Source organism: Schistocerca serialis, chromosome 4, assembly GCF_023864345.2.
Source record: "Schistocerca serialis cubense isolate TAMUIC-IGC-003099 chromosome 4, iqSchSeri2.2, whole genome shotgun sequence".
NCBI classification, from domain to species: Eukaryota; Metazoa; Arthropoda; class Insecta; order Orthoptera; family Acrididae; genus Schistocerca; species Schistocerca serialis.
Genome location: NC_064641.1, coordinates 77,009,727 through 77,034,987, shown reverse-complemented (window position 1 = coordinate 77,034,987; position 25,261 = coordinate 77,009,727). Strand labels below are relative to the sequence as shown.

General features: G+C 37.0%; 1 protein-coding gene across 1 annotated transcript in view; it reads left to right on the top strand.

The window, feature by feature from the left end:
- The window catches only part of LOC126474247 (uncharacterized), a 51,772-nt gene extending 27,809 nt beyond the window's left edge, over positions 1-23,963 (top strand). Inside the window, exons 3-4 of the mRNA XM_050101711.1 lie at positions 13,022-13,111; positions 21,944-23,963. Of these exons, the coding sequence (XP_049957668.1) occupies positions 13,022-13,111; positions 21,944-22,224 (371 nt within the window). The 3' untranslated portion in view covers positions 22,225-23,963. The remainder of the gene's footprint in view (positions 1-13,021; positions 13,112-21,943) is intronic.
- The last annotated feature ends 1,298 nt before the right edge of the window (positions 23,964-25,261 follow it).

Sequence of the window (25,261 nt, the reverse complement as noted above, 5' to 3'; positions counted from 1 at the left end):
GCCTGAGCTGTCATATTCTTAAACACCAGGAACAGATTTGTTGGGAACGATTGTTGCTGTCATAGGACCATATACTCCCTCTTCACAGGTATGGGCAATGATCAGGTGCATTTCAGCCACCATCTCTCTACCGGATTTCCCAAGAATTTCCGTGAATAGTGTTATCCTCACCACCGATCACAGCATTTTGCCGGATTTCGCCCAATCCTCAGCACCAGTCCACTATCCACCAGCATTCCATCTTCTGAAACACTGCCTGGAATGATTCCCTTTATCTTTTGTTCCCCACCACCAGCCTTATAATGCCTCGTTTAGTAAGTGGAAATTCACCAGTGTTGTTGCTCTCTGCCTTGACATGGCTTGTGGACCGGACCAGGTGCAATCCAAATTTTTCAACACTTATCAGTTGCTAGCCAGTGTTATATACTTGTTCTTTTTAACTTTCTTTGAAGTCAGAGGAGTAGCCGTCTCAGTGACGAGAAAGTGTCATTATTCCAGTTTTGAAATTTGGTAGCCTAAACTGTCTCTTCAAGTGGACACCTATTGTTCAGTCAGTTTAACCAATGTCCTCTGCAAGTTACTTGAACGTATGGTGAGTTAAACACTGTATTGGGTCCTAGAATCTCTGGATCTTTTGGATTTGACCCAGGGCTGTTTTTGCTGAGGTCGCTGTACTGCAGATAATTTAGTCCATCTGGAGTCTGCTATCCCAATGAGTTTTGCATAGTGTCAACACCTTGTTGCAGTCTTCCGTGATCTGCATAAAGCTTATGATACCACATGGCACCACCACATCCTTGCCACCTTACATGAGTGGGGCCTCCATGGCCCACTCCCAATTTTAATCCAGAATTTTCTTTCATGTTGCACTTTTCAGTCACAAGTTGGTGCCTCCCATAGCACCTCCCACCTGCAGGAGAACGGAGTTCTGCAGGGTTTTGTGTTGAGTGTTCCTCTCTCTGTAGTGGCTGTCAATTGTCTGGTGGCAGCTGCAGTGCCTGTGGTGTCCCCTCTTTGTACGCTGATGATTTTTGCGTTAATTTTTGCCTGTCTGCAATGGGCATTGCTGAATGCCAACTGCAGGGATCTATACACCAAGCGCAATCTTGGGCTCTCACTCATGGCCTCCATTTTTCAGCTGCCAAGACCTGCGTTACACATTTGTGTTGTCACCATACAGTCCATCCCCATATGGATCTGTACCTTGATGGCCAGTCCCTCAGTGTGGTGGACTCTCATCATTTTGATACCCAATTGACATGGCTTCTACATCTTTGTCAGCTAAAGCAGACACGTTGATCACAACTCAGTGCTTTTTGATGCCTCATCAACCCCAACTGGGGTGCGGACCACTCTACTCTGCTACATTTCTACAAAGCATTGGTGCAGTCCTGTCTACGTAGATCACTGGAGTGCCACATATGGCTCAGCATCATCTTCTGTGTTGCAGATGCTCGACCCTATACACCATTTTGGGGTATGACTGGCAACTGGTGCCTTTCAGACAATCCCTGTAATCAGCCTTGTAGCATAGGTAGGGGTTCCAACATTGCGAGTTCTGCACCAACAACTGTTGATCATTTATGTGTTAAGCATCCACTGCTTCCTGGAGCAACCAAACTGCTGTCTCCTCTTTCCAAATACAGAGATCCGCCTCCCACAATGGCGACCCAGATCTGGGATTAAGATCGTCATCCACATCTGGGAACTCCAGCTTTCCTCTCTTCCACCTGTTTTCCAGGCCCACTCATGTACACTTCCATGGTGCAGCTCCAGTCCACAACTCTGCCTTGACCTATTACAAGGTCTGAAAGACAGCTCATCCTGAGACACTCTGCCGACAATTCTTCTCCATTCTTATCACATTTCGGGATTCAGAAGTAGTTTATACAGATCATAATGGCTCGATGGTTACTGGTCATGCTTACTTTGCTGATGTTCATGTAGGATGCAGTGAACTCTTGCACCTTGCTGGATGGCTCTAGCATTTTCACTGTGGAGTAGCCGTCTCTCGTGTTCTTGAGCATATCCATTCCTGAGCTGGATAGTCCTTCCTCATTTGTTGTGAATCTTTGGTCAGTTTACAAGTTCTTGACCAATGTTACCTTCGCCATCCCTGGGTCCTGACTGTCCAGGATTCCCTTGTGCCCTTAAATGTTGTGGATGCCTGGTGGTCTTTGTCTGGACTCTGCGTCACATCGGGATCGCAGAGAATGAAGTCACTGTCTGGCTGGGGAAATTTGCCACTGGCAAGCCACCTCTTGAGATGGGTATTCCGGAACTGGACCTTCGATCGGTATTAAACTGTCAAGCCCTAAGGATTTGAAGTAGGGCATGGCATACTCTGCCTTTGCCAAACATACTATGGGTGTTAAGGGTGACAACTAATTTGTGGAGGTCCTCCATGTGGGGCTCTTGCAAGGACTCCATCATCCTTTGCTGGCTTTGCATTGGCCATACTTGGCTGACTCATGGTCATCTCCGTAGTGAGAATCTGCCCCAATGTTGTTGTGGTGCCTATTTGACAGTGGTCCACATTTTGCTGGGCTGTGGTAATGTAGCTGCTCTACAGTGGTCTCTTAATTTTCCTGATTTGTCAGTCCATTGAGGGTTTGGCAGAGCCCATTGAGCATTTGGCAGGATGCCTTGTTGCCTCCTCTGCCTCAAATGGGCAGCAGCTGTTTGGATTTGGTGCTCCACCCCAGCCCACACTCTGCTGGCTCTTTTGCTCGTCTTTCCCCTTTTCGTGTGTTCTGCTTGATGTGGTGTTCTTCCTTTGTTTTCTTGTGCTTATTTCACCCTGTGTCCATGTCACTTATCTCTTCTGGGTATTGTTGGGTGGGGTGCCTGTGGTAAGTGGCAACGGGCATGTGGCTCATTGCATTTTCTGTCTTTTGGGGCCTCCAGCTTCTCCCTGGTTGGAGCACCTCGCCTGCCTTTCTTCCTCTCCCCCGTTTTCTTCTTCCTTTCTCTTGGTTTTGCTGGCCTTCAGTAGACCTTGGGGTTTTCTTTCCTTGGGTTTCGCACACTAGGCTCTTCTTTGCTGTGCATTTGTTTGTTTATTTTTATTTATATGTCTAGTTCTGTAGGACCAAATTGAGGAGTAAACCTCTGAGGACATGGAATGTGTCAGTACATGAAATTACAACATAAAAGTAATAAAAATAAAATGTTTATGAACCCCAAAAAAGTCAAGCCATAAGTTTATGAAAACACAAGCAACAATATAACAAAGGAGTCAGCTTAATTTTTCAAGGAACTCCTCAACAGAATAGGAGTGACCCATGGGGGAAATTCTTCAGTTTAGATTTGAAAGTGCATGGTTACTGCTAAGAGTTTTGAGTTCTTGTGGTTGCTTATTGAAAATGGATGCAGCAGTATACTGCACACCTTTCTGCACAAGAGTTAAGGAATTGCGATCCAAATGCAGACTGGGTTTCTGCCTAGTATTAACTGAGTGAAAGCTGCTAATTCTTGGGAATAAGTTGATATTGTTAATAACAAATGATAGTAAAGAATGTATATGTTGAGAGGCCAATGTCAGAATACCCAGACTAGTGAACAGGGGTCGACAAGACGTTCGCAAACTTGCACCACTTATTGCCAGAACTGCCAATTTCTAAGACAAAAATATCCTTTGAGAATGGAAAGAATTACCCCAAAATATAATACCATAAGGCAATAGTGAATGAAAATAAGTAGACTAATTTTCGTGTCAAATGATCACTTACTTCAGATACTGTTTGAATAGCAAAAATGGCAGCATTAAGACTTTGAACAAGATCCTGAACATGGGCTTTCCACGGCAGTTTACCATCTATCTGAATACCAAGAAATTTGAACTGTTCAGTTTCACTAATCATATGCCCATTTTGTAAAATTAAAATGTCAGGTATTATTGACCAGTGTGTTAGAAACTGTAAAAACTGAGTCTTACTGTGATTTAGCATTACTTTATTTTCTACAAGCCATGAACTTCTGTCATTAACTGCACTGTTTGAAACTGAGCCAATGTTGCACACAACATCCTTTACTACCAATCTGGTGTCATCAGCAAACAGAAGTATTTTAGGATTACCTTTAATACTAGAAGGCATATCATTTACATAAATAAGGAACAGGAGTGGCCGCAGCACTGATCCCTGGGGCACCCTACATTTGACCATACCCCTCTCATACCCCACATCAGTGCCATTCTCAACACTGTGAATAATGACCTTTTGCTGTCTGTTGTTAAAGAGGTGAACCAGTTGTGAGCTACTCCCCATATTCCATACTGGTCCAACTTCTGGAGCAGTATTTTGTGATCAACACAACCAAACGCCTCAGTTAAAGCAAAAAATATGCCTAGCATTCAAAACCTTTTGTTTAATACATTCAGTACCTCACAGAGAAGAGAGAATATAGCATTTTCAGTTGTTAAACCACCTCTTAAACCAAACTGTACATTTGATAGCAAATTATGTGATATAAAGTGAGCAATTATCCTTACATACACAGCCTTTTCAATAACTTTAGCAAACACTGATGGCTTAGAAATAGGTCTAAAATTGTCTACATATCACTTTCTCCCATTTTATAAAGTGGCTTTACTACTGAGCACTTTAATCATTTAGGAATCTGACCATTCTTAAAGGAAAAATTACAAATATGGCTAAGTACAGGGCTAACATGTGCAGCACAGTACTTTAATATTCTGCTAGGCACTCCATCATATCCATGAGAGTCTTTTGTCTTCAGTGATTTAATTATTGACTCAATCTTGCCCATGTCTGTATCACTGAGGAGTATTTCAGACACCAATCTCGGAAAGGCATTTTCCAAGGGAGTTATATGATACCCTGTAGAAACTAAGTTATTATTTGCTCAGAAAATGACTGTTATTTAAATACTGTACATATATATGACTTACCAATAACAGAAATATTTTTACTACTATGAACTGACTTTATATCGTTGACCTTGTGCTGCAGACCAGACACTTCCTTCACAATGGTTTTAATTTTATCATGTGAATTAGCTGTTCTATTACTGCACCTGTCTACGTAGATCACTGGAGTGCCACATATGGCTCAGCATCATCCTCTGTGTTGCAGATGCTCGACCCTATACACCATTTTGGGGTATGACTGGCAACTGGTGCCTTTCAGACAATCCCTGTAATCAGTCTTGTAGCATAGGTAGGGGTTCCAACATTGCGAGTTCTGCACCAACAACTGTTGATCATTTATGTGTTAAGCATCCACTGCTTCCTGGAGCAACCAAACTGCTGTCTCCTCTTTCCAAATACAGAGATCCGCCTCCCACAATGGCGACCCAGATCTGGGATTAAGATCGTCATCCACATCTGGGAACTCCAGCTTTCCTCTCTTCCACCTGTTTTCCAGGCCCACTCATGTACACTTCCATGGTGCAGCTCCAGTACACAACTCTGCCTTGACCTATTACAAGGTCTGAAAGACAGCTCATCCTGAGACACTCTGCCGACAATTATTCTCCATTCTTATCACATTTCGGGATTCAGAAGTAGTTTATACAGATCATAATGGCTCGATGGTTACTGGTCATGCTTACTTTGCTGATGTTCATGTAGGATGCAGTGAACTCTTGCACCTTGCTGGATGGCTCTAGCATTTTCACTGTGGAGTAGCCGTCTCTTGTGTTCTTGAGCATATCCATTCCTGAGCTGGATAGTCCTTCCTCATCTGTTGTGAATCTTTGGTCAGTTTACAAGTTCTTGACCAATGTTACCTTCGCCATCCCTGGGTCCTGACTGTCCAGGATTCCCTGCCTTCCTAATAACATTTTTAAGCACTGTACAATAATGTTTGTAATGGGCTACTGTAGCTTGATTGTGATTACTTCTAACATTTTGATGTAATTCCCGCTTTGTTCTATGTTATATCCTTGTCCCACTAGTCAGCCACCCAGGCTGCCTTTAACTGCTAGTACAATGTTTAGAACATTCTAATGGAATGCAACTCTGAAAGAGCATGAGAAATGTGTTAAGGAAAGCTTTATATTTGTCACCTATGTTATAACCACTATAAACATCTTGCCAATCTTGTTCCTTAACAAGGTTTAAAAAACTCTCTGTTGCCATTGGATTAGCTTTCCTATATAGTTTGTAATTATATGTGACATTTTTTTAGTGCAAAATCCTTTCAATGTTAAAATTTGTGCATCATGATCTGAAAGGCCACATTCACCCTCTTACTAACAGAATGCTCATCTAGTAATGAAGAATGAATTAAAATATTGCCTGTGGCTGTGCTTCTGTTCCCCTGCCCCTTGGTTGGAAAAAACACAGTGTGCATCAGAACATGATTTTAGGAGATCTACCAACATCCTTTTTCTTGCACAGTCATGTACAGAATTAATATTGAAGTCACCACATGTAACTAACTTTTAGTACTTCCTATAAAGTGAACCAAGAACCCTCTCTACCTTGAGCGGAAATCCTCTGAAGTCAGCATTAGGAGACCCGTAAACAACAACTACAAGTTTAGTTTCACTAAATTTAAGTGCCCCTGCACGACGTTCAAATATCTGCTCAGTGCAGTGCCGTGATATGTCTACAGACTCAAATGGAATACTGTTTTTTACGTGCATGGCCACTCCCTGATTCCACAAGAACCTTCTTGATAAACAGCCAGCTTATCTGTATCCTAGTAAAGGAAGTCTCTGAATTAGCTTATCTGTATCCTAGTAAAGGAAGTCTCTGAATTGTCAAATTATTTAAGTGGTGCTCCGATATACCAATACCCATGTCAGAGTCAACATCTATCAGCAGTTTACTAACTTTATTTCTAATACCTCTTATATTTTGATGAAATATGCTAATTTGTTCTCTACTTGGATACCAGATCTCCTCTGAAGGTGATTTTTTTGTTAGAGGGACTTCCTTTAAGCAGATTTACTTACCTGCTGACTTTGTTTTGTTGACTTTTTGGTGACTGGCCTGTTCCAGGAGAGAGGGACTGATAACCTCCTAGTTTGGCCCCTTTAATTACTAGAGCTACCAGCCACATTGTGGGAGGTGGATTTGTTGTATAAACAATATGTACTACCATCAAATGGGGTGATTTCGGACGGTTTTGTCATTATTTTGATTGTAACTTTCATATATATTGTTAGATTAAATTGATTGTTATGGAAGTGGTAGGGTATATGTGTAATGAATAAAATATCCCAGAACCAGAAAGTGTACCGAGCGAGGTGGCGCAGTGGTTAGAAACTGGACTTGCATTCGGGAGGACGACGGTTCAATCCCGCGTCCGGCCATCCTGATTTAGGTTTTCCGTGATTTCCCGAAATCGCTCCAGGCAAATGCCGGGATGGTTCCTTTCAAAGGGCACGGCCAACTTCCTTCCCCGTCTTTCCCTAACCCGATGAGACCGATGACCTCGCTGTCTGGTTTCCTTCCTCAAAACCAACCAACCAACCAGAAAGTGCATGTGTAGGTATATTTATCTGAGGCAGTTACCGTAAATAAGTGTCCGAAGTCACCCCATGGATTGGGGTGATTGCGGACACATGTGATTTTTAAATCTCTGTCCGAAGTTACAGTATATAACGTATTTACTCGAATCTAAGCCGCACTTTTTTTCCGGTTTTTGTAATCCAAAAAACCGCCTGAGGCTTAGATTCGAGTGCAAAGTAAGCGGAAGTTCTGAAAAATGTTGGTAGGTGCCGCCACAACTAACTTCTGCCGTCGAATATATGTAGCGCTACGCAGGCATGCTTTGCGGGCAGAAAGATAAATACTAGAGCCAAAACCTCTGCGTCAATAAATAAATTTAAAAAAAGGTGGAAGACGAGCTTTTTTCTCCGCCCCGAGTTTCGACCATTGCATTTTCATACATTATCCAACGAAGTAAATACAATTGCCGTATTGTTCATCTTCGAATGTGGCAGCATTTCAATGTACTACGAAAATCCGACTGGCAAGATTGTTTGGGATGTTTTGTCAATATGGCCAACTCTACGTTCTGAATTTTTTTCCTACTTGTGAAAAGAGATGATGGCAAATAGGAACTTTTATGAATTGTGAATCACATGCAGTATTCTCTTCACCATAAGAATAATACGAATATAAACATTTTGCCATGTATTCTTTCGTGTTTGCTGCTATCTCATTTAAATTCTGTCTGCCTAATAAACTACGAAACTAGAGTGAGACAACAGCAAACGTGGAAGAGTATACATACCATGTCATGTTTATATTCATATTATTCTTATGCCTAATAGTGATACAGTCAGAAATGAAGCACGGCAATTGACTAGATTTTTAAATCTAAGATGACTCTAATTTCTGTGCAGAATGTAATGTACGAAAGAGGCGTCTGCAAAGATTTTCAAACGGAGAAAAATTTTCGCTAAACTCTCGTTCAGAACATCTTCTATCATATGCAGTCTATTATTTGGTTCTTGCTGATCATTATCAAAGAAAGCAGCAAAGAAAACAAATAGCAGTCTCTTGCCACTGTTTCGCTGATGAGTCGAAAGCAAGCCATGCCGCGAGCGGCGGCAGGTCATAAACACTCATAATCAGAATGCGACAAACAATGCGTGACACAGTAAAATAATGCATTTTCAGCTTAGAGCGACGTAAACACCTATAACAAAGAGAACGGCACTTATCAGATCAAAGAAAAATAAGCAATCAATTCAAACCAGACGAAGCATGTGAAAAAGGAAGGGTAACCGTATCAGTACGGATGGAGCGCCTGACGCATAGCAATGGCTACCTGGTAAAGCTTAACTGCTAAGCTTACGACTCGAACTTAACTACTGTAGCTGTATCGTCATTCATTCGACCTAAATTGTGTCTCATATTACTATGGACCAACTTTGTTTCGATTTGGAGTTGCGGCCTAAAACTTTTCTCTCCCCTTGAATTTCAAGTCTCAAATTTCAGGTGCGGCTTAGACTCGGGAAATTTTTTTTTCCTTGATTTCGAGTCTCATTTTTCAGGTGCGGCTTAGATCCGAGTGCGGCTTAGATTCGAGTAAATATGGTAGAGGGTGAATTTGGACAATTACTGCCTTTTTTTTAAAATTCTACATGCTTTTTATTTGATTTTGGTGACATTTTAAACATTTTAAGGTACCCTTTGTTACGAGTAAGTGATATGGAATGATGTAATGAATTTTATATATTACAGATAAGTTTTTATTTTGCAAGAGTTTAAATAAAAATTTTTTTACAGCTCTTAACTGAAGTATTAGAAACAGACAGAAGCAAACAAAGTAATTTAACTAAAAGGTCAAGATAATTTTCTCACTTATCATTCTAAATTAAGTTGCAAACACTTTAAATAAATGATTGTCTTCGAGTCTAAAGTGCATCTTCTCGAAAAATGAACATTCCTTGTTTCACAACTAGTGTGGGAAGTATTCTCGAAATTTGCAATTTTGGTATTGTGTCTTCATCGGAGACATTAGGAAACACAAATATGTTTTTGCTTTTCTTGTGTGGGCGCAAGAATTTCACACTTACTTCCCTAGCACCAACATTTGTGGCCACTCCAACATACTGCCTTGTTTCCACGTTTATATTTGTACTCTGCAACAAGAAAAGCCTCTTCTTTCAGCAGTAAAACTTTGTTGGATGATGTGTCTTTTCACTTTCACTACTGCTAGAAGCACTGTCACTTGTTTCAGCACTGTTTTCGTTTTCTTGAAAATCTCGCCCAGGATTGATTTTCCAGGTTGAATGTCAAGTTTGCGTCGGCGGGAGCTACCAAGCTTATTTGGAAGATAACGAATTTCTTTGAGCATTTCTTCAAAAGTGGAAGACCATGTGTCTGCATTGCTTTGCTGGCTCTCCTTATTATCAGGCAATTTTCATAAGACATGATCTAGATCAAAAGGGATTAGGCCTGTGGCGTGAAATCCACCCTTTATGTTTTCCTTGGAGTTTGCTGAAATCTTAGTCTGTGTGTGCTTCAGAAAAGATGTGAAGGCATACTGGGAAATGGTCCCACGAGTGTGTTTCTTCCAATCAGTTAATACAGCACGCCAAGCTGCTTTCATTGGCCTGAAGACGCTTACATTGAGCGGTTGGAGGAGGTGCGTACTATTGGGGGGGGAAGGAGAATGAATGACATATTGTTCCGCTCACACTCTTCAATAACACGTAAAGACACATGACTGGGTAAGTTGTCTCCAATCATGACTGTTGGCCCGTTTTGCCTCTTCAAATAGGGCAAAGCGATTGTAAAGAACAAGTCTTCAAATATTGGCAGGTCAAACCATCCACTTTTGTTCACTGAAACGGGTTCCTTGTGGTCCACCTTCTTCCCACGTGTCCCACAAATGGTCTGATTTGTAAAGGACGTACGGAGGAAACAGTGTACCATAAGCACTAGGTGCTATCATTATTGAGATACTAGATTTTGATGAGTCCATCACTTTTTCAGAATGCTTACTCCCTTGTTTTGTAATTATCTGCTGCTTGCCTGGATGATCTGACATGTTGATTTCACCATAGTCGATCATGTTGCTGGGTGGGAGATTTTCCAGCTTTGCCTTGATATTGGAGAAAAACATCTCTGACTGTCGTTTGAGGGATAAATGCACCCATTCTTCTCCTGGCAAATTATTACGAAATTTTTTCTCTTTTTGGGCAGATTTATCAAGGTAGCCTTTAACTAAATATCTAATATCCAGTTTAGTGAAGGGAAATCCCCAATATGCAGCCCTCAAGATACTTTGCTTCAAAATTTCTTCTTCTTTATTTAGCACTGGCTGTCCTCCCATTTTTTTTGGATGTGCTTCCTGCGCTTTATTTTGTAGGGTGGGTTTAGGTATACCATACAATTCACACGCTTTTCTATACGATAATTTACCACTCTGAATATCACAGCTTTATCTAAAAGTTCCGGGTCATAATTACACCATACTGTAGCACCTCTCTTGCTCTTATACGTTCTTGACATTGTTCAAAATCAATCCACATAGTACACAGTTTTACAAAAACCATCATTATTTTATAACCGTACACGAGAAACTCAACAAACTTGTACAGGAATTGTCTCAATGCTGTTAGCTACTGAGCGCGCCGATAATTACGGTTACAATAACTTCCCGCTCGGCGCAACAATAGAAAGTTTCCACTTTACGATAATGCATGGATTTTTAACAATTATTCACCTAGGGAAACAACTGACGCAAAATAAAAGTTGTGGAAAGCGATAAATGCAATCTTGTGCTTAAAATATATGGCACACGGATGTTAAAATAAGTAACTCTTTGTTTCTATGCAGTGGCAAAGAGCAAATAAGCCATATTGTCTGAATTTGCCCCTGTGTCCGAAATCACCCCGTTTGACGGTACTCATTTTTTTGTAGCCAATAGAATCACTTTCCTGGCATATTTGTGATCAAGTGAAGTTTGTCATTCCCAAGTTTTCACACTCATGTGGCCAAAGGGGACCACTCGCCGATTAGCAGAAGAGAATGAAAACTTATTATCTTTCATGTATGAGTTATGCATGTGTGAATGTGTATGTGTATGTGTTTTGTCTGTATCTGATGAATGGCTTAGTTTGATAGCTATTTTTATATAGCAGTTTTTGTTCAGTGTACCTGTGTGCCGCTCAATACCACATCTATGTGGTCAGTAGCAGTCTGTCCTCTTCACATAGTTGTCAGTACAAATGCTATAAATACGGTATCCATAAGTGTATGAATCTTAGTAAATAACACACCTTCCACAGAAATAACTCACTAATGATATAACATTGTCAAAACATGTCTCAGAAAAGGCAAAAATGTAGACACTGTTTGCTCAAGCCGCTGACCTCAAGGGACCGTATCTCTCTAATAATTCTTTTACTTTGTCTTCTTATTGCTATTTCTGTTGTTATACTTTTTAAGAATAGTTTTCTTCTTAACTGTTTGTTTTAAATAACACTCTTATCCATTGATCTCCTGTTTATTTCCTTTATGATCCTGCTGTCGTCATACTGATGTTATCTCTGCTATTTTGCTCATACTATTCCAGTCTTTATGGGTTTGTGGTGTTTTTTTTTTTTTTATCTATGCTTATGAATAGGCTGACTTGTCTTTCACAGTCTTGCTTAGGAAGAGACTGCAGCTGTAAAGCTAAGACACAGAGCTTTTATTTATACGTATGTTTTGCCTGTAGCAAATTGATTACTTTTTCTTGCTGAATTAGTCTGTTTTCAATAATATTATTATATAGTGACGCTATTGTACTTGTATTTGAATTTCTGTCATATGCAGCAGAAAAGTTGCTGAAAAGTAATTGTAAATTTCCCTTTTTATTAGTTTGTTTCATGAATAAATATTTCATAGATTTGAGAGGGTTCTTGGAATGCTATACACATAATATGCATATACACAATAAGGAAGACGCCAAGAGAGAGAGAGACAGAGAGAGAGCATAAAACCTACTATTGTGAAAAATATAGGCCTCTTTTCTGTGGTGTGATGTTGTGAGTGTTTTTCTCATTAATGGATTAATGGAAGGTAAATGATATATTTACCTGTGGTGTGTTTGTCGTTATAGTGAATATTGGATTGGTTTTTGTTTTTGCAGGTTCATTAGTGTATCATCACCTATGTCATACAAGAAAAGAACTAAATTTATGTAACTTTTTGTGCACTGCAGATATTTTGTTGTATTGTTAAATAAAAACCTAAAATGACCACTTTTCAAGGTCTGAATGAAGTATTGTTGACTAAAATACTAGTCTATAAGACTACATAAATCACAAAATTAGTGCCTCCATGTTGTTGGCTGAGCCAATACCAACTGCAGTATGGATAACAGAATAACAACACAATAAAAGGAAGTGGGTTTTACACTATACATATTGTGATCCTAATTTTTTTCTTCTGCAATGATGGTAAAGACTGTAAGATAATTTTTATGAAGTTTTGGATTGTCATATCATGAATGCCGACACATATTCATTTATAAATTTGTCCCTCGTTTCCCAGTTCCTTCAGTCAGTGAAATGTATAACACCATTTCATTTTGTGGTGTTGCAGATGATAAGGACTGGCAGTGGTCAACATATCCACCTCCGACCAAGCAGTTTCATCAACATCCTCATGGGAGAGAAGCAGAATTATTATCAGGTTATTCAACAACACTCACACTTAAGAAAGATTTCCAACCTGTAAGTTCCCTGTTGCCATCCCAACCTGATCCATTTCCATGCACGCGTTGTGGAAAACTGTACAAATGGCGAACAAATTTACTTCGGCATATAAGGCTCGAATGTGGCAAGGAACCTCAGTTTCAGTGCCCCTTTTGTCCAAAAAAGACAAATCGTAATGACACACTGGTGAGTCATATTAAACTGGTACATCGCATTCCTGTACCAGCACGAAATGCTGATGGGAATTTCTTAGCACCAGAAGATTGCCGCTAGACATGCTTTTGACATTGTTAATATATTTGTAAAAAAGAATTCATCCTAGCAACAATACGAGAATATTTCTGTCATGAATTTTTTGTCTGCAAAATCAAATGGAACATAATTATTTGCTGCTGTTCGCGTTTCAGAAGATTGGATGTTATTGAAATGGTGTGTGAACAAATATTACAGAGAAGGTTTGAGATCATTGTTTCCATAATAATATTGTAATTGAATGTGAAGCTTATATTGTCATGAATCAGATATTTTATTTTGTGTGTAAAATGTAAAATATCAGTAGTCCCCTGTCTCTTATGTATACTTCAATTAATTCTTTGATTTAATTATTTATTAAGCTTTATTTTCACAACATTAGATTTATTAGTAATTTTTTGACCTTGTTGTAAACTAATAAATCAGCTTGTTGAAAATTCCAGACGCAACTATACATACTTCAGAAGTTATGACAATTGCTTTTCATTACAGTTTGATATTTATGTGAGCTTTGGAAGTAGTTGTATGCTGTGTCAAAATTTCTCACTAGTCTCTAAGCTATAAGATTTGATGAGAGTGCGTAGATATAGCTATTTTAAATGATGTGCCTAACATATTATTGTTGTTTTTACATTCTATAACTTGAAACTATCTTCTTCAATTTTGATTTTCTGTATGTTCATACAAGATCCTTTATTTTGTTGTCATTTAGCACACAGCAGATACATCTGTTGCTTGTTGATTTGGTATTAATGATGATTGTAACTTGTGAACTGAAATTTAGCAAAATAAAAGGGGGTTATCATGTATAAATTTTCTGTGCCCAATGTCTATATTGCATTTTCTAGTGATGCCAAAAATTACACTTCATCACTTTTGGTTGTTTGCAATAAAATGCTAACAGATGACTTATGTGCTTGAAAATTTTTGTAACTTTTAGAGGTATGATGTTGATTGAATTTAATATGTGTATTAACAGGCAAATAATGTTGATTATTTACACTCCATGCATATGATTTTGAGATCTGCTTTTGCTTGTCATTTTGCTGCCCCTGTTTCTTTGCCGCCTGCCCCCCCCCCCCCCCCCCCCCCGCCCAACACACACACACACACACACACACACACACACACACATATATTCATTCTTACAATAACTATTTTCATTGTTTACCATGTGGTGTTTTTGTAGCTGTATGGGCAGCAGCAGGCTGACCAGTGCATGTATTACCTAATTCCTATTTTTGCTTTCCTTTGTGTTAGTATTTTCCTCTTGTTGGTCAGATAATTTAATTGCCTAATAAACACAGAGCAGAATTTTGCTTATTACTGTTTCTATGTAAAAAAAAAAAGAAAAAAAACCACATAGTTTCCCATGAACTCAGCTGAATAATATCCAGGAGAGACTCTGATCATTTCTTTCTGCTACACACTTTAGCGTAGACTGTTCACAAAAGTAGTTGCCGAGTGGTGCACACATGCACAGAGTGCATGCAGTAAGGCTACTTACCAGGTAGCCATTGCTAGCTGAACTTGGCTGTGAGCAAACTGAAGGGCACTCCCCTGCACCCGTGCCCCTTGGAGCTGTATTGGAACAACTTACTTTAGAGAATCTTTTTCTTTTCGGGAAGGTTCTAAGGTTTTACTTCTTTTTGGCATAAACTGCTTCCATACATTCATTGTTGGGTCCATGTTTTTGCTGTGTAAATATTGTACTTTAAGATATGAAGTAACTGTTTCTGATCTTAGTAAGTAAGAACTAACAACATGGGACATGAGATACAAATTACGGAAGGTTTAGTTTGTAAACACATATTAAGTGGCCTGCTAAACAGCTGAGCATGGTGTACTATGCCATAGCTAGTGTGCCAGGTTAGATCTTTTCTGTTACTAACAACGACTTGCTTAATTTAGAAGGCAAATAAAATGTTAACTTCATTTTATGCATTTAATTCATTGCATCACTATCTGTATCTGGTTTATTGTGATTTGCCTATCTAAAAAAACCTTTTATTGGTTACTAATATGGGCTGTGGGTAGGTACTTGTATCTGTGACTAAAACAGTGTATATCTGGTAAGACCTATAGAATGTATAGTTGAACTACTACTTTTATGCCTTCCAGTTGTAACTTCTTGAATATATTTTTATAAAGATGTCACAGAGTGTACAACCTCCTTTATTCTGTGACAGCACATACATTAGATTGAAATATGGTACTATTCATCATAATAAAGAGGAACATCTCCAAGTCATGGATGTGAGCTTACTGAGAAAACAGTAATATAAATAAAATTACATTTGCAATTTGAAGTTACAATTCTTCTATATAAAGAATACATCTGCGCTCTATGCTTGGTGCTGTACACATCAGCAGCTTAGTTTGTACTCGGATCCACAGTCATCATGAAGTTATTGAATGAAACCATTTTCCTGCATAAGCTGTTGGTTTATTTGAAAGAAACAGTTATATCACACAATTGGTCAGTTATGACACTTTTCAAGTGCACATAAGTTTAAGTGCATAACACCTACAAATTCAAAAGAAAAAGATATTTTAGCTACCAACCCTCCTACAAATTACCCGATTAACTTCTTGTAGATCCAAGAATTGAAACCTCCTATTAACTGTATGATGAGTAGCAATATTCAGTGTAAAATGCCTTTTTGTTACAAGTGTAGAATATGGTAGTGTAGTGCTTAAGCTAGTAGTGGGAGATAAATAGCAGTTGTTAAACAACACTGAGGCAGAAACAGCATTTCCAAAGTAGCATCTTTCCAGCTAACCTTTAACATTGTAAACCGTGGTAGTAGTGTACGGCTATGTCGTTAATACAGTGTAATGATGTAGTTTTGGATAACTGGTTGGGTGTACAGATTTAAATTTGAACAGCTGAGCTCATTCCACTTTTCCAAATGGTTCTTCTTCTTGATTGGATATGTGAAAAACAATCAGTGAATAAATGGGAAAAAAATGAAAAGTATTTTTGGTACTGAACTTTGCATGTTCTATTAACGAGGGTAAGCTTTAAATGTACATCTGCTAATGCAGTGTTCAACTGCTTCATGTTCAGAAGAAATGAAATAGATGCTGTACAACTATTCAGATTATGTAAATCCCACTTGAAGTGTCCTTGATAAATCCAGTCACAAAGATGGGTGTCTGGACCTGTGGAACAAATCCTAATGTACACTAACAATGAAAAGTAGTTATTGCTAACTTCTTTTGAAAGCTGTATTAACAGTTAACTAACACAAATATACTCTGATATACAATATTCATACTTGAAAAGCAAATACACTTTGAGCTAGTGGCCACTTCTTAGAAGAAAAAATACCTGCTACTCTCACAAGGATAATATTAAGTACCTCTCTTCTGGTACCGTCTGCTTAAGATTGACATGAGTAGAATGATACCAGATGATGGTGATTATCTGTGTGTTATTACCTTTTTATTACTAACAGACATCACAAACTCCAAAGCAAGATAACCACATGATTGAAACAAGTAATGGCTAATAAGGTAAACTTAAGTATACTTTCAAAATTATGAAGATTACCGATTTTTGTAGCTTTATATCTGTTGTGTATGATAGACTTTTGCATTGAAACCTGGAAACAGAGCTGAATGGTCTATGCTACAATTATGCTTGTGCTTTGTATTGTAGTTGTGTAAATTATAAGTTAATAATATTTTCTCCAAATACTCTTAATCTGGGAATGTATATTCCAGAAGTGTTTATAGAGACTGGCTGGAGCGTATATATCTATTGCATACAATATTATTATTCCTGACATTGCAGTACCTTGGAAGACATATCCTTAAGACAATGCAGAGTGGTTTTGCATAACATAAACTGACGTTTTTGTGTGTAGCTCATTGCAGTGATACTTCTAAATGTAATGCATACCAAACCAAGATTGTTTTCAGCTGAGAGTAGACACTGAAAAAAAAATTTGTCTCTCCATCAGAGTTTGTTACCAAATTTTCAGACTTGTTGAGAAAGAATTCAAGCAACCTAAAATTTCTCGGAGTTGTTAATTAATCACATGATTTTTTTTGCTGCACAATTCACTGATCTTTACTGTTTGTTTATTATCATATATTAAGTGTTACATATCCAGAGACACAGATGACTACCTTGGCATATTTAAGGAACAACTGTTGTAATGGACTTTACTGTGCAAACTAGGAAGGTGATTTACACTTTTCAGGTACTTACTTTATTCTAAGAAAATGCAGGAATAAATGGAGAGAGAGTATTGATTTGAAGTTATGTAAGTATTCATTTTTACATTTCCATGAAATCTTTTAACTGCAACAAATTCTGTTGTCAGTGATTAGGTCATATATGCATTTTATTTTCAAATGCATCAAGGCAGTTTGTAGAATTTTTATCTAATAAAAATGGTACAGAACTGCAGTTATTTCCATCCAGTGATTGCTGTGAAAAATGGTGAAATTTTTCTATAACCTACCTGAGTTGGTTACATATTTTGTGTGACAAACTTAAGATGATACACCATTACTATTAATACTGAGTATTGTCTGAATTATATAAAACTAAAGTAAAGTAATAAGAACAATTGATTCTGTGTTGTCCTAGCGCAGAGAGCCGAATGTTGACTTTTTTTGTCAAATATGGACAAATATGATTTCTTCTGCTGCAGCACTATTTTCATTTTGGTTGTGCTTGAGGCTGTTGTCTTATGCAACAACAGAGGGCACAGTTGACATGGATTAGTATTAAGTTTAAAATTTATTTCAGGCATCAAGCTTGAGATTTAAAAAAGTTTACATATATACAGTTTAAGAACTGCACTAGAAGAGTATTTTTTGTGATGTGAGTATAATAGGTTGAATTCTTTTTCAGCTAAAGAATCAAGCAAGTGGCTTCAGCAAGATCGTTCCTCCCACTCATTCCTTCGATTGTCTTCAGAATCTGCTACAAAGTGCTTGACAGAAAATGACTTTCAGAACTTGGAGACAAATTTATACAGTGGGATGAATTCAAATTTTGCAAAACCAACAGGAAATACAGCATTTCAGCAGTCTGATGACATCAGTAATAAGGAACCTGTATTCAGCAACACCTTCAATAGCGCAACAAATCAACAACCTGCTAATTTACAGCTATTTACATTCCAGGATTTTCCTCCATCATTCCCTTGTCCAACTTGTGGCAATGTGTATCGTTACAAATCATCCTTGGCCAGACATGTAAGGCTAGAATGTGGGAAAAATCCTCAATTTCATTGCCCATATTGCCCACACGAAACAAAACATAAAAGCAGTTTGTTGAGTCATATAGAAAGTAGGCACAGGCAGGAGAAAATGTAGGTCACATGTGTAGAAGGAGTTATTCAGAATTTCAGGTTATTACACATAAATCAGTCACTGAAGGTAGGTGATGTGTAAGAAACACTACAGAAACCATCCAGACAGCTTTACTTTTTTTTTTCATATGAGTTTGTCTTTATCTTCACCTTTACATGAAATACACTGAGATCTGAAAATTGTTAATTTGTTTTCTCAACAATCTAAGTGCATTTGTCCATATACAAAGTGCCTGCCATGTGAAAGCATAGTTCAACTTTGGAAAGTCAGAGCTTAAAAAAAGGGGGTGAAATTTAGACATTTGCCAACATTAAAACTGTTGTACTTTTAGTGAGTGTCAAATTTCCAACAATGGGAGAATGGCATATGACATTATAAGAGTGAACTAGTACTCATCTGAGGGAAATCACATCATTTTTTCAGTCTGCAAACATTTGTGCTATGAAGCCATTCATGAATGGTGTAAGGAAGGGGTATGATTGGTAGATGATTGGTCTTGAATTCACACTTTGACTGAGATTAAAGGAAGCCTGTCATAAAGTGTTACCAGATGGCTGTAGCTTTCATGGCAAATTATTTACAAGGATTTGATAATGAAAACTTTCAGGTAATGATACATTAGATGATGTGGAGGATTATGTAGACTCCACTTCAGAAAATAATTCTTTAGATAAAACATAATTCTTATACCGTCTTTTAATTTTTTTTTTGTGTTTGTGGTTCATTATATTTCTTGTTATTTGTGTAAGCACATATTGCAGTCATGTATTTATACCTACATTTATACCCATTTAAATTTCTTTTTGTGTTTGTGCTTCATTGTATTTCTTTTATTTGTGCAAGCATTTATGACAGTCTTATGTTTATACCTATAATTATTTGTACAAGTACATATTGCAGTCATATATTTATACCTATAATTATAACTACTACCATTTTTATGTTATCATGAATTGCAGTATTTGTAAATGATATTTCATAATAAAGTGCAGCATCCCTAACATACATGCAGTAAGCATCTCAAATTACAATTCTTTTTCCCCTTGGAAGATTTGTATCTGTTCGCAAGCACTAGTCCCTTACTCAAATCTCTCTTTTTTTATGAATTTCTGTAATATCTTTATATGTCCAGCTGTCCATCAGTATAATACTATTATCTTGGCATCATGGTGTTTGGAACATTGATGGTATGTAAAAATTGAAACTTTCGAATCAAGGTCTAATTTTTCAATTTTGGCCTGACTAATGTCTTGAGACATTGGTATGCTGGCTTGATGCTCCCATTGAATATTATGTATGTATGTACATTTTTTTTACATTTCTCAGTTTAACAGTATACTCTTTTAAACAGCTTTCTGTCAGCAAGTGAAAGCAGTCGGCAACATTCATCAATATATTCTTATTTTGAGTTAGATGTACAGGTAATTTGCGACTTACGTGGGGTAAAATATACATTTTTGTTTGTTTTTCAGTTGCAAGTTTAATAACTTGGTTGTCCAGTATCTGCTGCTTCTTTCACAGTTTTTAAGTATTATCACAAATACTTTTTCTTTTTTTCAAACTTTTTGTCCTCTTTTTTTTCCATGGGCATTTGTTTTCTCATAGACTATCATAAGTAAAAGTAAATGTGTTTATGGATATTTCAAACTAATTTTTCAATGACTTTTAGGCCATTAGTATTGTGTTTGTTTATTTGTGATTTTCTGTAGGCATGTCTGTCTGCTGTACCATTGTTTTGATAGGGAAATGTGATTTAAAATGTTCTGCTGCATGTTAACCAATGCCATTTTTATGTTGTTCCCTAGATTACTTAGGCTGTAAATATTTAATCATAAATAAGTGCATCTGTTGTGCATAAATGACACAAAAAACCTATTCATGTCAACTTCTTGGCTTAATTCTGCAAACCACTCATTCTCCTCTTTTGCCTTACCTTGTAGAAGTTTTTAAAGACATTAAATACGCATTTGTATCTGTATGAATAGACACATAAATTTTTCATTACATATTTTTGAACAGCATATACCACTAACATTTCTGTCAGTTTTTGTGGTGGAATAATTGTGTATTCAGCAACATTTTATGTAGACAAATCTTTGTCAATTTTATCAGTACTTTAAAAAAATCCTGTGTCTCAGTGTATTATCATCCACAAAAGGCAACTATTTGAATATTCTTCCTTACATTTAATGTAAAAGTTTTGTGAAAAATATTAAATATGCAACTGAGGGCATCTGCTTCGAAATTACCCAAAACATTTGAGCTGAATACATTTTTTGTTTATTACCAAATGTATTGCTATAGAATCAGCTACTTCATCCCAGTTTTCCAAACCAGTTTCATGTAATATTTTGAACTATTGACTAGTATGTAAATATATTTAGTTTGTGTTGCAACCTTTCCCCATATGATCTCTCTCTCTCTCTCTCTCTCTCTCTCTCTCTCTCTCTCTGTTTGTGTGTGTGTGTGTGTGTGTGTGTGTGTGTGTGTGTTTTAATTAATTGGCGAAGCAGTGCTATTTAGTTTAATCATGAAACTTTTGCAATATGATATTCAACACAAAAGTGCCAAAATGATGCCTGACTGTCAAAGTCTCACTGTGGCTATCAACTGGATATTACTGCTCTTCAGTGTTTATGTTTTCTCCACTGATGGAACATGATCAGGATACATAGCTCTTGTGTATTAAAATGACAAAACAGCTGTAATTGCTATAGTAAAACAGTAATCATAGTTATTCATCAATACTATGCTAACTGACAGATTAAAACTGTGTACTTGTTAGGTACTTGAAATTACAGCTTTTGCTTTTCATTTGCTAACACAAAGTGTGGATTTGAGTACCATCCTGGCAAACAGTTGTAAAGTACATTGGAATTATTTTTATTACTGCACTTTGTATTGTGGAACAAAAGTTTCATTCTAATCCTGCATACTGACTGTCTGTATTAAGTACCTTTATGTGTCTGTGATGTGTATTTCAGTTGTGTACTAGTATTAAATAGCAGTTCGGTTTTCATTTTAAATGTTTTCATTTTAGTGTATTTGCAGTAATAGATACTTTTATGTACTACATTTTTATGAGTATTCAGTTGTTGGGGAAGGTTGCTTGTATTTACTATGCATGTTTGTGGGTTTCATAAGTCTTTAGGCATGTCACATTTCACAAACTGCTGCAACATTATTACCTTTCACTGCAACTGATATATACGTTTTGTTTCAGACAGTGAAAGATTATGGAGTTCCTACTACGAAGGCTGGACGTGTCCCCCCAGCCCACAAAAATTTGGCGAAATTGTGTCAGTGGTCAGTATTAATAGTGAGGAACGAAAGAAATTTAAATGCCCTAATTGCCTGAAAGGTTATTGCTCCAGAGGTACATTGTTACGACATTTGAAGTTAGAATGTGGGAAAGATCCACAGTTCCATTGTCCTAATTGTAGCTATCAGACGAAACATAAAAGCAATCTCCAAAGACATCTAGCAATACACAGAATAGATTAGGTGAAATGGTAGCATGCCGTGGAAAACGTGTGTATTTAGAGCGCAGCCAGCTGAATATCTGATGTAACATACGCAAGACAAATCTTAGCTTAAAATATTTATGTTTGAAAGGTGTTGTAAACTGATTATATGGTAAACCAGCAACTGAATTATGAAATGGGAAGATTTGTTGCACTAATTAACTTCTTTGATCTCTCTCTCTCTCTCTCTCTCTCTCATATGTTGAGAAGGAGAATAAAATGTCATTAAACAGTATGGACATATGAAAGCAGTTATAGGAAAGATGACTTAGATTTGTTATGAGTATTCTGGAAAAGTGTGTTGTGTACCTGTTTGGGTAACCACGTTTGGAATCTTTAGAAGTAGACCTAGTAGCGGAGTATGAAGGAATTTTGAGTGCAGTGTTAAAATCATAATAAGTTGGTATGGTTCATAGGAGAGAGTAACAGAGAAGCTTAAGGAAGTTAAATGGGAACTGTTGGAGCGAAGATAGTGTTATTATTAGGAAACAGTATTGAGTAAATTTGGAGAACCACTATTTAAGTTTCACAGTGTGACAATACTTTTGCCTCTGTTTCTATGCATCTGTTCATGAGAGTAGGTTAAGAGAGATTAGGAGAAATGTGAAAGCATACCAGTAGTAATTCTAGGAACAAACGGGAGGAGGGGGACGATAAGTAATGGTAGTAAATACTCTCTTCCATGCAGCGTACAGTGGATTGTGTAGCAAGAATGGATAAAAAAAATCATATTCTGGATAGAAAAATTAAAAAAAATCAGTTAAATAATAAACACACGTACCCTCTGTTTACTCACCACTGATAACTGTATGACATTCGTGCACATCTTGTTTATACAACAGCTGATTAAGTGTAGTGTTTCATTGCCTTGTTTTTTCAGTATTGCCAGTGGTAATAACTTCTCAAATAATGTGCGGAACAGCAATGAATGTGCTATTCAAATTACAAGCATTGCTGTTTTTATTTTGCTTGAAGAGGCAAATATTAAATTGAGGCTTATTTGAAATTCTAATCCATACTAGCTTTCTAACAGAGAACACACAGCACACACAAAATAAGTTAAGATTCCAAAATGGAGTATTATGGTGTCATATTCTAGATTTAGATAGAAATTTACTGGACTTCTATTAGGTTGTGTGTCATTTAGATTCAAAAACTTGTAAATTATCTTTGTGTTCAAAATCCATCACTCCAATGAAATATATTCAAGTGGCAGGATATTTTAGTCTCATTTTATTGTTGTTATTGTTGTTGCTGCTCATTCCTTGTTTCATACATAATGTTATTCATGATATGAACTACACAAAATAATTAAAATTGTCCCTAGTATTGTAATAATGGAAACATTTCATCTGAGATGTTAATGAAATGATCTGAGATGTTAATGAAATGATCTGAGATGTTAATGAAATGATCTGAGATGTTAATGAAATGAAAATGATTTGTTAATGTATATCCCCAAGTGTTCTCAGAAATGTCAAATGCCTATCAGAGGTGGATAAACGAAGCGGTGTGCAGTGAGTTATGTACACAGTGTTTTTTCAATAATTAAGCATAAGAATGTAAATGGGATAGCTGTGAAGAGAGAATATTGACTGCTTTAGTGAAGGGAATTTGTATTGGAAATGATTCGTAGTAACAGTCTACATTGTATGCTTAAAACATTTGTTTTGGGCATGCCACTTTTATATTAATGGCACACACATTAGAGTTTAATAAAGTGACATAAAAATAAGCTTTAGCTTACATAATTCTGTTTTTTTTTTTCTCCCCCTCTCTCTCTCTCTTTGACTTCCTCCTGACCATTGTCTACAACCTATCCCAGCATAACCTGAAAACAGTATTTGAAATCACAGTTGTCATTATTATTATTTATTACTTTAAGCATCCATTAGTTTCAGAGATCAGAGATGATAAAAACTGAGGTTTGTATTTTGCAGTTTTATATCCAGTGGTATGAGTCATAACTGTCATATATGTATCACAATTTAGTTAAAAATATATGATTTTTTTAAAGTAATGAAATCTAAGAACACTCCACATTCAATTTTGTATGTATGTTTGGTTTAAGAAAAGTTGTGTTAAGTGAAATACTGAATGCCAAGCAGTTAACCAAGAATAAGCTATGTATTTCAAGTAATGAAACTCCACCACTTCTTCTCTATTTCCAGTGCTATAAAGTCATAAATCTTTTCTCCTCTTAGTAACCCCTGAATGAATGCAATTCTGTGAGATTCTATGGCCGTGATTTCTTTGTATAGGTCTTTAAGCAGGGTAAACAATATTTTTCGTAGGAACTTATTCTTGCCTGTAGATTTATTCGCTGAATGAACATACAACATGGTTTTGTGTGAATGCAGTTCCTGCGGATTATTATTAAGTAACATTTAACATGCAAATTTCCATTGCTTTCTTCAACTTTTATGTATTTAGGTTATTGTTGCAAGAAAATCCTTGGTGTATATGTCTTTAGTAGTTTTGAACTTACTTAGCCTGACAAATCAGAGATTTATATTCAAGTATAAACATGCAATATAGAACCTTGGAAAAATATGATAATGCAAAAGAGACTGTAAGTTGACATGTAAGTTGTAGATGAATGACACCATTGTGTGTCATGGAGATATTGTTTTGCCTAGACACACTCTACTTATAACAGAACTGACTGGTCCATACGAAATCAGTAAGTGGAAATAAACTAAGATCTAATGGAGAGAGACAGCATTTAGGTTGAAAGAAGAGGACAGTTTACATTTTTGGAGACAGAAAAGCAAGAATTGGTGCCTTAGATGTGGAATATTAAAGGGAACTTCCTGTAAACAGATCTTAAAATGAAACAAACCCACAAGAATGATGAAAAGAAACTTGTTTGTGAAAAAGATTAAACATAAACATTTTGCCCTTTGAACAGGCTACCATTTTTCATTTGTTGTCTTTCTATTCTTCTACTACTCCATAGTCTTTTTTTCTCTCAAAAGCATGAGGAATAAATGTAGACTTCTGCAGTCAGCACAGTG